We start from the raw sequence: 14,838 nt of genomic DNA, 5'->3' as shown, positions 1-14,838 counted from the left end.
GAGGACCCTAAGAGAGACATACGTGGATCTACATAGGAAGGTGAAAGAAACAAGATCTCCTGAGTAAATTGGGAGCGTGGGGGTCACAGGAGAGGGTAGAAGGAGATAGGGGAGGGAGGGAGGGACACAGAGAAAAATGTATAGCTCAATAAAAACAATAAAAAAGAGAGAGCCTTGGGTTCAAGTCCTGTTTATAGGTCAGTGGGCTAGAGCGGTTGCAGCATGTGGAAATAGCGAAGCCAGACTGTTTCCCATGCCCTTCAAAGTGTTCAGTGCTAAAGATGTGGGACTTTGCTAAAGAGTCTGGACAGCATGGGGCCCCAAGGACATGTCCCACCCATCTCTCCTTGTCCTGACAGACTGGCTGAGTCGGCTGTGCTCTTGAGATTGTGATTGTGGCGTGCTGAACGAGACTCTTGGAACCTCTAGCTCCTAGTCTCCACTTGGAGGCAGGAAGTACTCCACAGGGCTACACTCACTTAGTCGGAGAGTGTGGCTGAGCCATGGAGTGCTTCCCAAGGTGCACTGGGAGCTCAGATCAGAAGTGATTATTTTCTGCTGAACTCAAATGAGCTGCAGCTTACAGTCTTTGGGGACTCGCTCTCACTACCAGGGACTCTTCTGCAGATTTATAATGAGCTGATCATTGCTTTTTCGTCTATTTTCATGAGTAGAAGCCATTGAGAAGCAATTTGTATAGGATACATGCAATTATATTCTAAATTTATTGGACTTCACATGCATTTCTAGCTAATAGATATCTCTAGAAGGAAGATTGAAACAGTATAATTTTTAATCAGGAATGGCTTCAGGGAACCATATGTAAATAGGCAAAGTATTTGATTTATGTATATTCCAGGCTTGGTGGCAATTGCTTATTACTCCTAGTTATAAAAAAATGAATTTTAGCAGGGAAAGCTTTAAAACTCATAGTTAATATTGTCTAACACCTTGTTCTATGATTGGAACACCTTTGAAGACGCCACTCAGACTCAACGTTTGGTTACCATTTTGTGCATACAAAGCCTGTGTGCGTGGGTGCCTGCATGTGCACATGTGTGTGTGCACATGTGTGTGTGTGTGGTGCATGCACAGAGGGTACAGATGTGTGCCGCCTGCACACGTACATGTGGAGAGTAGAATAGGACTGGGAGTTCTCTTCCACCACTATTCATTCCCTCTTGCTGCTATGAGACAAGGTCTGGGGTTACACAGTTACATGCTCACTAGGGGTTTGAACTCAGGTCCTAATGTTTGTAGAGCAAGCCATCTGCTCACTGCCTTGTTACCACTTTTGGTTCTTTTCTGTCTCTCTCTTTTTGGTCTGGAAGGTGTGATTGATTCCCTGTCACATTGTCTTTATAGGAAAATCGATCCATAAATTTTTAACTAGTGACCAGTGTGATGAATTCTCTTGATTAGCTTCTGGATCTCTCCGGAAGAGCCAGGGAGGCTAATCCATGTGTGTGTCCAGTGTGTGATAGTCTAGAAAATAGTCTCTACAGTAACTTTCTTAGGACTTCGGGGCTCCCATTCGGGGCTCTGATCTGGGGAAAGATGAATCATTTTAAGGGTGGAGTTTGTTCAGTGGATTCTCACAGCCTTGCTGTGAAGCGGGTAGCCCTGTACCCGCTAGCTTATCATTAACGTGTTGAAAACTAGCTGGCAATTGCAGGGAGGGGTTGGGAAGCATTGGGAAGTTTCAAAGGGTTGTATATTTGTTGATCTCCTCTCCCGGGATCTCTGTTTAAGGTGTCAGGACTGATTTGACTCTTGTTTGCTTGTTTGTATTTTGACGTCTTTGTAAACATTTATTTGGTTCTTTAAATGTTGGTTGTCCCCTGACCTTCTCTTTTACCATCTAGAAAATTACCATGTGTTCACCCAGAATACATCTCCTGTTTGCCAAGCAACCATCTAGTATTTCAGCATTCAACAGTGAGAAAGACAGAAATCCCTGCCTCTGCTGCGGCTGTGGAAGGCAATGGACAGGCCTTTGCCTGCTACCATATAAAGTATTGGGCTTGAACCTTGAGTGAGATGGGAGTAGAAGGGAAGCAACACTGAAAACAAGAGAGCGGAAAGAGGCTGCCTTAGGAACCCCGATGATGGGACATATTAGAACAGGCAGAATGTGTGGTAAGTGTCTGGATAGGACCCAAACGAGAGCCGTAGGACATCGGTGCCCACAGTGGAGACGACCAGCAGGGGAGTCCCTGGTCAAAAGAAGGCCAAGGCACCAAGGGAGGAAAGATCTCTGTCCCAGAAGCTTTAGTCAGGATAAATGCCATGTAGTCGTCTCCTTATGTTGCTGTACTCCAATGCCCTTGCGAAGCCATCACTTCAGTCAATGTAGCAAATTGCCCTGACCCCAGGAGTGACTTTGTGTCCTTGATGAGTCCTTGCTACTGTCTTTGGTGATCCATAGATCTGCTTTCTAAAATTTACACAAGTGAAATTATGTATATGCATTCTTAATTTTTGGGGGGGGTCTGACGTCATTCACTTAGCATAATTATTTTGAGGTTTATCCATTTTGTGTGTGTGTATCAGTAGTTCAGTCTCATTTTGTTGTGTGATGGTTGTTTTACTCTTTTGGCTCCTTGGCTCTTTCGGGGCCTGCCACCCAACTCCCAAGTAAACCACATGCATAGACTTATTCTTAGTTAAGAATGCCTGGCCTTAGCTTGACTTGTTTCTAGCCAGCTTTTCTTAACTTATATTATCTCAACTACCTTTTGCCTCTGGACTTCTTCTTTTCTTCTGTGTATCTTACATTTCTTCTTACTCTGTCACTGGCTTGGTGGCTGGGTGGCTGGCCCCTGACATCCTCCTTCCCTTGTTCTCTTGCCACTCTTTCTCTTCCATGGTTCTCCTTCTATTTATCCTCTCTGCCCATCAGCTCCACCTTGCTCCTGCCTCACTATTGGCTGTTCAGCTCTTTATTAGACCATCAGGTGTTTTAGACAAACAAAGAATCACAGCTTCACAGAATTAAACAAATGCAGTGTAAATAAAAGTTACACACCTTAAAATAATATTCCCCAACATTATTTTACTATCTTTTCCGTTATGGTACAATTGTATGCGTGCTAAGTTGTTACATAATTATTTTAAGCATACCATGCAGTCAGGGGCATTAAACTTGTCCATCTTATTGGGGGTCACCAATGTTCATCACAGAATGTTTTCATCCTTCCATACTAGCTCCCTGGTCTCTCTTTCCTCATCCCCTAGTAACCACTGTTCTACTGTCTGTCTTTTTGGGCTTTGATAGAGTGCTTCCATTATTAAAACAAATTTCTATGGGCTGTTCAACTGTGTCAGTCAGCCACAAAGAGGAATGTTTGCTGAGACTGACTTGAGAGACCACAGACCTGCGCCTAGTCCCCGACAGCTGCACCACTTCCTCATTCTCAAGCCCCTCATCCACCTCTAGAGAAAGTCCCAGCTAGATTTTTCCCCCTGCAGATCCCTCCTTTCTCTTGGGAGGGAGAAGCTATCCCTTGCTGTGTGTGCTAATGAACACAGTCTCATCTGTTGAGGTCAGACTCTGGTCTCTTCCCTGCCTTTTGTCTGCTTATTCTGCACCCCGAAATCTAACAGACTGAACTACTCTAGGTATCTTGTGTAAGTGAAATCATGCATTTGTCCTTTCGTGTCTGACTTACTTTATTGAACACACTGACTGACGGTTAGAGTATGATTCAGAATTCCATTTCTCATTATGCCTGAGTGCTATTCGACTTCAGTGTGTATGTGTGTGTGCGTGTGTGTGTGGTCAGAGGACATCTTCCAGGAGTCAGTTCTCTCCTTTCATCCTAGGGATCCTGTGACTGAACTCACGTTGTCAGTCTTTATGATACATGAAACTTCTCCATGGTCCAGGATGTAAAGTTTTGACTTTGAAGGTTTTAAGATTATTTTTTATTCTACCGTGAATTGTGTATTTATGTTGGGTACAGAACTCATGGTAGAAAGTAATTTTTCCATAGTGTTATTAGAATACAGCGCCAATATCTTTTTATTTTCTATTCATATGGATAGGTCTGGCTTTTTCACTCATTTATTTCACCTTTTTTGCTGGTTCCACAATGAATTTTTTAAGCTATCCTATTTCTGTTTTATTCATCTTTCAACCCAGCAGCATGTGTCCTTTAATTGTGAACATTTTCTTGAATTACTTTGCTAGTCATTTATTTCTTTCTCTCCAGTTTTCTCTTTTCTAGAATCCGTATGAAAGTTGTTGAGGCTTTGGTTTACTCAGTTTCAATAGTTTTGAGTAATTTATTCATCTACTCTCTGAGACTTTAACTTCCAACTTACCAGTTTAGAAAAAAGATTGTCATAAATGTCATAAATACACAGCTTGATGAGTTGCTCTTAAGTCAAAATATACCGGCCCGTCTGCCTATCACACAAAAGCATCCCAGCAATGCTTCCTTTCTCTGGTAAGCACTTCCTGACTTGAAAAGTCTAGATGAGTTCTCTGTATGTTTGAAATGAATCAGCCCTTAGAGGCATAGTCTGTGCCTTGACCTTTCTTTGATAGTAGTTTGCTCATAGGTTTCCTCAACTGCTAAATGTACAAAGTAATACTAAGGCCAGGAACTCCAGTACCTGTGCTGTGATCAGCCCTTCCCTTCCTGGCTCTTCTTGAGCTCATGGTTTCTCAACACCGCCCCCTCCCCCACTCCCCCACCCCCCACTCCCGCCTTTGTAGATGTCCTTTGTGTGTCTTTGAACCTAGATAAGTCTTTGTGTATTGGATGGACAGCTGATGCCTTTGGTTTGTCCAGCTCATCTGGTTCTGGTCTTCTGTGTTACAACAACAGTCTCTTAGAAGAATTCTTAAGTCTCTGTGTGCCGCTAAGGTGGTCCAGGGTTTGGAGACTGTATTGTTGGCTGTTGCCTTCCTTTGTTTCCTGTTTTACTTAAGTAATGTAATTTTGAAGCTTTAGCCAAGGGCCTCCAAAGCAGTTTTTCTCTATTTTCCCATGCTCCCCGCAAGTCCATGAAATGCAGTCTAATGAGGTTTTCCTATGTATGTGGATATTTTTGTCTTAAACTTTTTCTCCCCAAATACTTAATCTGAAAGCTGACAAAACTAGGCACCACGTTGAAGGGTTTCAGATTTTTCTGCATTTTACCTGAAATTCCAGAAAACATATACTTAATTTTACAATTTTTTTTTTTGGTTTTTCGAGACAGGGTTTCCCTGTGGTTTAATTTTACAATTTATCTCTGCCAAGAGACTTCATTTGTCCTGAATTATTTGAAGTAAAGGAGAACCTATTAACTGTTGTGAACTGGGACTGATTAGGCTTCCCCCATCCAGACTTTTCAGAATCCTTCATGTCTTCAGCCCACCCTTTCTTTGCTCATTGACTGAGAAAGGACTCACAGAAGGCTATTTCGGGTTGTAAAACTTGTGGCTTGGCTATCATATTTCTCACCTCTTCTCTTAGAGTATGGTCACTGCCTGAAAGCTCTGCTGTGCATATTTGCCTATTTGCTATTCCTCTGAGATGCTGTCTGGAAAATGAACACCAGGTCTACACACAGAGACTTGACCATGGGTGTCATTCTGAAAAACAGAGCCAACTGTTGAGGAAGGCATCAGTGTCTTGTCAGTGCTTCCATGGAAGATTCCAGGGGATGCTGCACCAAACCCTCTGTGACTTTAGCCACACTTATAGCTCCGACTCTTAGCAGTCTGTGTTGTTCATGTGACACTTGCAGCCCAGAATTGAGTGTGCTTACCCAGCCGTACCATTTTCCTCCTTGCGTTTGTGTGAAGGCAGGGGACGGGGGTTGGGGTGGAGTCGTCCCAGCTCTCACCTTTGTCACATCCCAGACCCCTGCCGTGTCATAGGTCAGGACTAGATGTCATTAGTCTCCATCCACCAGATGCCATCTTTAACTTATATTTTTTTTTCCTTATGACCTGCGCCATTGGGCTGATGGTGCCTCTCTATGGTAGAACACTTGCCTAGCATACACAAGACCAGCTCAGTTTCAAAGACTTCTCCTCTCTCCTAAACAGCCTGACTTGAACTAGACAGGACATCTAGGTTGATTGAGTTCAAGACAGTTGTCAAAGATATCACACAGGTAGAAGTATGAAATCTTAGAAGTTGAATGAATAGCCTTATTTCAGTTTGTAACAATGATGACTGTAGACTTGCATATAAAGGAAATTTCTGGCATACAGTATTAATGTATGTGTTACTTATGAAAGCTTTGTGATGTATTTTGGTTAGTAGTTTAATCTTCACCATCACACTCATGGTTCTGGCTTTGTTTCCTGTATAACAGTATTGTTGCATATAGCTTTAAAATGTAAACAAAACATTTGTTGTCATTTATATTAAATGGAGTCATTTTTATCCAAAACTACTTAGGGTAAAAACAAAAACAAAACAAAACAAAAAAGCAAAACCAAATCAAACTGGTGAATTATCTGGAACTTTTATGGATACTTGAACCTTGACCTTTACATTTCTATTCTTCTAAATTCTGTTGTCTTTTTACCTTTTTAATGTTATAGTTTACAGGAACTTGGCATGTATCAAACAAACAGAGACACTTAAAATCCTTCCAACTTCACTGAGGTTTAAAGGCAAGTAGGAACCCATTGCCCCTGCCTGTTTCAAATGGCATGGGGCAGGAGTAATCAGTGGCAGTTGCTATGGGCAACTACGAGTTGGTTTCCCTGCAGTTGTGAGCAACACTACACATAAGCAATAAAACTGATCACACTTCCAGCTTCTCTCTTCCCTCCATAGCCCCAGGGAGAGCAACTCTCCACCACATATCACCTTAGCGAGTTCATTTCAAGGGTGCTGGGTTATGTTTTTGAGGGGCATCAGGAAGCCCCGATTGCTCTTGCTGTCTCTGGTTGTGGTTCAGGGTCTTGTTCCAGATCTAGAAGAGTGCCAGGACAAAAATCAAAGGGGAAGGCAGGCAACGGTTGGGTTAGCCTGTAGATCGCCACATCCCAGGCTGTGTACACTCGGCGGGGCACACAGCCCCTAAATGCTGCGTGTGCATGCATGCTAATGGCTGCTTGCCGTGTCTGTTACCAGTAAGGCCACCTGGACAAAGCATCTTGCAACCTTGGGGTGGCAAATACGTGAGCATGTGCTTTCTCACATCATTATTCTTCTGCCAGAGAGCTGGGGATCAACTGATGGAGCTTTAATCACTTTATGTTGAACGTTGTTAGTTGCAATCTCCCATCAGGCGTGAGCCGTATGATGTCGTTATGGTTTGTTTAGGCTCGACTTGATCCGTATGTACTGCTGACATCTCTGCCAAATCACCAACATGAGCAATTCGTGTTTTCTGTAAACGGTCAAATCCTAGCTATTCTGGGGTTGGTATGTCTTGTGGTCTTAGTGTTCCTTGGCCATCTTGCTGTGAGGTGTGGAAACAGCCATGGATGTTGTAAGGACTGAGCGTGAGTGGGTTCTAGTTAAACTGTCGTTAGGAAGCAGGTCATGAGGCCGATTTGCAGTCAGTCTCACTGTGTCCTAGCTATAAAGCATGGATCACAGACTTCGCTCTAGGGTCCAGAAAGGCATTACAAATAAGTGAAATACAGTGGCTGCCTGGGAGCTCTAGATAGCAGAGAAGTCATGCCTTGTTTAAGAGGGCTGGCTATGTTTTAGTTATAGCTACGTGTAATTGACTTCGGGATGGATGCCCTTATAATTCAAGAATAGTTGAAATTCAGATTTTGATACAAAGGTGGGAGGGGCGTTGTTTCGCCTACTTGTATGCATGTGCTTGCCTGGTGTGCCTAGGTGTGGGGGGGTGTCATATCCCTAGAACTGCGGTTACAGACAGTGTGAGCTGCCCTGTGGGTACTAGGAATCAAGCCCCTCTGGCAGAGCAGCTCTTGACCCCCGAGCCATCTCTCCAGCCCCTAACTGAGCACATTTATCAGTTGCTAACTGATTTAGACTTGTGAAGGCAGTGGAGTGCGGGTGAAGCTGAGCGCCTGCCTTTCGGTTCTTTCGGGTTCACTAGCTCCCCTTTTGCAAATTCCAGTGTTTTCAAGTGTAGCTATGCATTATGCATAAGAAGAAGTGTCTGCAGGACACTTAATAGCAGTGGCCCGTGCTGGTTCTGCCAGCAGCCCTCCTGTTGCCTGTGGTGACCGTTTCCTGTAGATCCTCCAGGAAGATTCAAAAAGCCACAACTAAAAAGTAGCCGTGCCCCTGATAGTAAGCTCTTTTTCTTTTAAGTCACTGTCCCTGTTTCAAAAAATATGTTTAAAAATGGTTTTTGGATTAACCTCGGAAATGGCTTTGAACTTACTACATGATGGTATTTTTAAAGAAATGAATTAAAAATTCCTCTTAACTGAAAGGTACCCACAAAAATGTACTGCATCTGGGCATGCTGGTACCTGTCTGTGAGGGTCCTTTACTTGACTTTTTGACCTGTTCTTTTTCATTACTCTTAGTACCAAGTAATGTGAATGATTAGTCACGAAGGCAGTTCCTTCCCCTCTGTCCCGCTCTACTTCTTCCTCTTTCCCTTCCTTTCTCTGCTTTGAACTCATACATGGTTGTTCTGGAAGATGTTCGGAATGTAGGGAGTCGGTATGGGCATGCTCTGCCTGGGATCTGGGCCGTTTGGGAGTGGTAGGTGGTGTGTACATGACGGAACTGGTGATGGGCACTTCTCTGTCCATCTTTATGACACCAGCTTAACATCATTTTGTCTTCAGTAATCGCTCCAGTGTCCCTGTCAGTCTAAACACTAACTTTCAAGTCCCATTTTTCTGCAGGAATTCTGTTTTGAACTTTAGAGTCCTTGAAGCTTCTCTCAACATCTTTAGTGTCTGTTCTACTTAGCAGTAACGTTATACTCTACTTTTGTTATTTAAAATTCATTTTTTAAAACTTGTGTTAGTTATGTATGTGTGTTTACCTATGTTAGTTATGTATGTGTATGTTTACCTGTGTTAGTTATGTATGTGTGTGTTTACCTATGTTAGTTATGTATGTGTGTGTTTACCTGTGTTAGTTATGTATGTGTGTGTTTACCTGTGTGAGTTATGTATGTGTGTGTTTACCTGTGTGAGTTATGTATGTGTGTGTTTACCTGTGTGAGTTATGTATGTGTGTGTTTACCTGTGTTAGTTACGTATGTGTGTGTTTACCTGTGTGAGTTTATGTGCATCACATATGTTGCATGCAGGAGCCTGTGGAGGCCAGAAGATGGCATTGTATCCCTGGAACTGTTGGAATGGGCAGTTGTGAGCCAGTATGTGGGTGCTGGTTCTAAACTTAGGTTCTCTAAAAGAGCAGCAAGCTCTCCTATCCTCTGAGCCATCTCTCCAGTTTCCTTTTGTTCTTTTTAAAAACAAGCAAGCACAAACAAACGGATGTTTGAGGTTTTTTTTTTTTTTTTTTACTTTTAAATTAATATTTTCTTTCCCTGCCACCTAACACAGGACTGAGTGGTGAGAACCGAAAGCAACTCAGTGCAAGTGCCCATCGTTGGCCTCTGTCCCCAGTCACCAGAGCTCTGAAGTCAAAACTCAGACCTTGCCCTTGAGGCCCAGAGTACAGGCCAGCGGTTTAAAGTGTAATGGCTTGAAATTTGAAATGCTTTCTTACCAGTTTCCAGTGCCAATCACTAACACTTCAGTAGAAGGAATCCTCTACCCAGACTGGGTTCATTATTTCAGTCAGAGATACTGCTAGTGCCTGACACCATTCTAAGGATTTAGCAAGTACTTAATTAATATTTCCTAAGTGAACTTGAAAAGTTTATGTGTAGGGTCATCCCCAGCAAGACTTAGTAAACGTGGGAGATAGTGTGCACTTTTGGCTTCTTTCTGTGTCTCTTCCACTCCATTGATTGTTTTTCCACTGCCTCTTTGTACAAATTCTATCCAGTTCATTTTCTCTTGATAATATATGATAATATATGACGTCTGTTCAAACTATTCAGTCATGTGATGGTCACATGACATTATATTGTCTGGACATGTTCTGATTTCTTCAAGGAGTAACCTGCTAGTGGATACTGAAGTTGTTTCCAGTCTTTAAATTTTAAGGTTGGAACCATAGCCAACAGTACTATAAGCTACAGTGCCTGCTCAGTCGTCACTGTCACCCTCGCCGAGTAGGAACAGTAGTGTGATGCCTAGAATTCTCCATGCACTCACAGTTTTAGCATGTATTGCCAGATAGTCCTACACAGAGAGTATGGGTGAGCCAGGTTGCCACACTCTTGCCAACACTGAATCTTTTAAAGTGAAGACAGAAGCCTGGTGGTACACACCTTTAATCTCAGCACTCCTGAGGCAGAGGCAGGCGGATCTCTGAGTTCAAGGCCAGCCTGGTCTACAGAGTGAGTTCCAGGACAGCCAGGACTGCACAGGGAAACCCTGCCTCCAAACAAAACAGAGTGAGGAAATAGAAGTCTCTGACTTGGCAGGTGTAAACAGTTCTGCTAAGTCTACTTTGCATTCTTTTATGTGACTGGTTGAAAATCTTCCACTGCTCTCTCTGAGCTTCTCTTTGTGTGTGTCAGGGGTGGCTTTCATCCCCCGTCTTGTTTTCTCTTTATCTTCACTCTCGGTAATATTTGCCCATTGATCTAGCTGGTGATGTATAGGAAAGACAAGTATCCCTCGGCTCTTCTGGTTTGTTTATACCTTCTCATTATCTGTAGTTTGAAATTTCTGGAATTTTGCTTGTCTTTGGTGAACTTTTGTTTGAAACTATTAAATGAAAAGTTAGAAATAACCAATTAGTGACTTTGACAGTGTGTGCATCCCTTGAGAAGCCTGAAGAAACCGGCCATCTGATCTGTCCGGATGAGAAACTAAGTCACTCCAGTGTCTCCAGGCCTGCCCACTGATGCCGTCAATGGTTTGCTAACTTGTAGTTATCAGATCCGCTGTGGCTGTATTGCAGGTGTTGATGTTCAGATAAATGTTATTATTCTTGACAATAGTCCCAAATCTTAAGCATTTAATGCTGGTGATCTGTAGATGTCAAAGACTAACTATGAAGTGTTTGTTTTCAGTGAGAAGATAAAAGTCTGGTAGACTATTTGGGATAGAGAGAGTATAAGAAACAAGAGAGTAGAGGCTAGAGATGGCTCAATGGTTCAGAGCACTGGTTGCTCTTCCAGAGGACCTGGGTTCAATTTCCAGTACCCACATGGGAGCTCACAACTGTCTGTAACTCTTGTTCTAGGGAATCCAATGCCCTCATGTAGACATTCCTGCAGGCAAAACACCTATGTACAGAAAATAAAAATTAATAAAGTATCAAAAAAGAAATAGTATATTCAGATAGCTTTTGTTAGCCTATTTTTTTATAATTGCTTTATTTTGTTATTATTATTAATATCTTATTGTAACTGATTTATTAAGTAAACTTTATGGGTTTATATATGTATGAAAAACATACTTTCTAGGCTCAACACTTGTACTGGAATAGAAAGGGTTAATGATGCCACTCACCTAAATGTTAATTTTGTTTATTTTTATTACTTTATCTTCATTTTCATTACTTCAAATTTATAGGTGAATTAAGGGAAAGCTGACATTTTAATTATGTTTTATTGCACTGTGTGTTTCAGTGTGTGCATTAGGAGGTTGGAGTCGAACCTTGGGTGTCCTTAGGAACATTGTTCACCTACTTTGAGATAGGATCTCTCATTGACCTAGAATTCCCCAGTTGGACTTACTGACTAGCACTGGAGTCATAGGGACCATGAGTCTCCACTCCCTCAGCCCTGGGATGACAAGCATGCATCACCACACTGGGTGTTTTTATGTGAGTTCTGTGCTTGTAAAATAGGAGCTAAGGACTGCTCTAACTAGATACCATTGTGTTAGTGGTTCCCATCAGAATAGTGATAGATGTTTGTGTTGCTAAGTCTCCGTATTACTTGCTTTTCTATATGCATAAAGAGATACCATGACCCAGGCAACTTATAAGAGAAAACATTTAATTTGGGGACCCACAGTTCCAGAGGGTTAGAGTTTATGACCATCATGGTGGGGAGCATGGCAGCCAGTCGTCAGGCATAGCGCTGGAGCAATAGCTGAGAGCTCACATCTGATCCACGGTCCACAAACATGGGGCAGAGAGAAAGAGAACGAGAGAGACCACCAGTGACACATCTCCAACAAGTTCACATCTCCTAATTCTTCTCAAACAGTTTCACCAACTGGGGACCAAGCATCAAATACATGACACCCCATGGGGCCATTCTCTTTCAAACCACCACAGCTCCCTTCTCTAATTCTTAGATTTGGGCACAGTTCTACTGTTGTCTTTGAGACTGAGGCAGGTCTGTATGATATCACGTTGAGAAAGTAACTTTTAGCCCATTATATTTAGGTTCCATGGAAGGACAATGTACTTAGTTGTTTAGTTTTTGTGTCTCTAAAGTGATCTCTCTCTCTCTCTCTCTCTCTCTCTCTCTCTCATATGATGAATTTTAAATTTTAAGCTTTTGGATATTAGCTCTTTTGTAGAGCTACACTTATATTTCTAAAATAAATTTTTCCAGGTCATAGAATGTTCTTTTAATGTGATGTTGGACCTAGAGTCTATTTTCTTATAGTTAGATATTTGATGCTGATTGTTTGATGTCAGGTTGGTTTCTGTACAAGCTTGTTTTCTTTTGTATTTTGATACACATTATTTTAATAGGATGAATCCGGAAATGTCTTTTTCTATACTCTTAAGCTGTATGGAGGCTTACTAAAATGACCTACATGTTCCTTAAATATATTTAGTAAGGAGTTTTTGAAGCTCTGAGCCGGTTGCCCTGAGAGAGGATCCTTTCATAGTTCCCTCTCCACGTTGTATAGTAATTTTTAGCTTTCCCTTTCCTCTGGATTGTTGTGGCAATTAATATGTTCTTGAAATCCCCTTAATTAAGCTTTTCTTATTATTTGCTTTGAACTGAACAAAATAATCTTTTATTTTCCTCTTAATCTCTGGTTATTTCCTCATTATTATATTTAAGGGTTTTTTGGTGGAAAAGGTAAATTCATGCTAAGAATATTCTTAAATGTCTTTTTAGAAATTATGACACAAAAGGATGTACTTTACCTAACATCCATATTTTATTAAGAGATCAGTAATTTCTAAGGTAATGTGCCTTTTCTGACCACTTCCCCTGTCTCCACAGGCTCTGAGGATGAAAGTGAGGACGAGTCCAGCTTCGAGGGCAGAGATCCCGACACTTGGCATGTTGCTTTCAAGATCTCGTGGGATATCGAGACGCCGGGCTTGGCAATACCTCTTCACCAGGGAGACTGCTATTTCATGCTGGGTAATGTCGGGAGACTGTGGCACTGCTGTTCCTCTTGCCTGAGCTGAGAGTCATGGGGGTATGCATGTTTGGGGTCTGTCTTTTAAAATAAACTTTTTGAGTACCTTGTATTCATAGTGAATGTTCTGAGAACATGTAACTCATTAATTTATTCTTTTCATATATATACATATATGTTTGTTTGTTTGTTTTGTGTGTGTGTGAGTGAGTTTGCTTGCATGTATGCCTGTGCACTGCATGCATATCGGTACCTATAGGCAAGAAGAGGTTGAATCCCCCTAAACTGGAATTGCAGACAGCTGTGAGCCACCATAGGCGCTGGGAACTGAACCCAGGTCGTCGGCAAGAGCAGCAAGCCAGTTTCCTCCCAGGCTCGGTCACAGGATCTTTCTCTCTGCTTGTGTTTTAATTCTTTGGAAAGTATTATTTATGGGCTTATAGTAAATGAAGTTGTGGAGTTTGGGGTGCTTTGGTTTTTGCTGCTTTGTTTTGGAATTTTTGGTGTTATTTATACTCAACTTGTTTTCCACTGCAAAATGTGCAAACACATGCTGCTTCTAACGGGCTAGGGAGATGGCTCAGCATGCAAGCATGAAGACCTGGGCTTGATCCACAGAAAGAAGCCCTAGTGTGATGGCGTGCCCTAGTAAATCCAGTACTGGAGAGTAGACAGGAGGATCCCTGGGGCTTGCTGATCAGCCAGCTCAAGGCAGAGAGAGACTGTGTCTGAAAAACAGACTGGAGGAAGAGTGCCAAGGTTGACCTCCTGCTTCCACACGTACACACACGCATGTACTGGCGTTCACAGGTGCACCTCCACAGAACATACGTATGTCTTCTGTGTGTCCCCAGGTTTGTCTTATTCCTGTCTGCTTACAGAGATCTAATGGTCGGTTGGCTTTTTAGCTAGGAAGAACCAGGGCGCGAGATCAGTTTTTGGTTAGGATTATTTTCCTGTTAAGTTTGGTATTTATGGAGTTTCTGCCTTGCAGGTATGGAATAAGGTTCTGGGGAGACACTGGGGAGCAGTAAATCTTGCTGCTTGCCTTCTAGGACTTCATAGTTTGAAATGGCACATTAGTGTTTTCCAGACTTCAGTTTATTGCCTGTCGGTGTCCAGGTCCTTGCCATAGTCCCTTGCTAACTCTGTATTTCATGTACTATTCTCTTAAATACTTACTTTTTTGCATTAATGAAATAAGCTTAATTTTGAAGGTGATTTCATATCACCATTTTACATGGAAAACCAATATTACCTGACCTAACTACAAGTGTTTTGTAAATATGACTGTAGAGAAACTAAATGACTGTTAAGTACACACTACTTGTCTTTGTTGGAGATCATAGAGTCTGAATTTTGTTCTTTGTTTAAACAAAAGACTAACAGTTTATATGAATACTATGCAAATTAAGCACACAGTAAATGTATGCCAATAAAAATGCATAGCAATAAGAAGAAAAAAGGATCTCATTATTACTCCTAATATCAGACATTAGATGTTTATTATTTGA

General features: G+C 42.0%; 1 protein-coding gene across 1 annotated transcript in view; it reads left to right on the top strand.

The window, feature by feature from the left end:
* Window positions 1-14,838, top strand: part of Fto (FTO alpha-ketoglutarate dependent dioxygenase) — a 343,642-nt gene that overhangs the window by 101,455 nt on the left and 227,349 nt on the right. Inside the window, exon 4 of the mRNA XM_057753848.1 lies at window positions 13,183-13,326. Coding sequence (XP_057609831.1) covers window positions 13,183-13,326 — 144 coding nt within the window. The remainder of the gene's footprint in view (window positions 1-13,182; window positions 13,327-14,838) is intronic.

Source organism: Chionomys nivalis, chromosome 21 (genome assembly GCF_950005125.1).
Source record: "Chionomys nivalis chromosome 21, mChiNiv1.1, whole genome shotgun sequence".
In the NCBI taxonomy this organism is placed as follows: Eukaryota; Metazoa; Chordata; class Mammalia; order Rodentia; family Cricetidae; genus Chionomys; species Chionomys nivalis.
The sequence above is the reverse complement of the archived record's forward strand: the minus strand, read 5'-3'. Positions and strand labels throughout refer to the sequence as shown.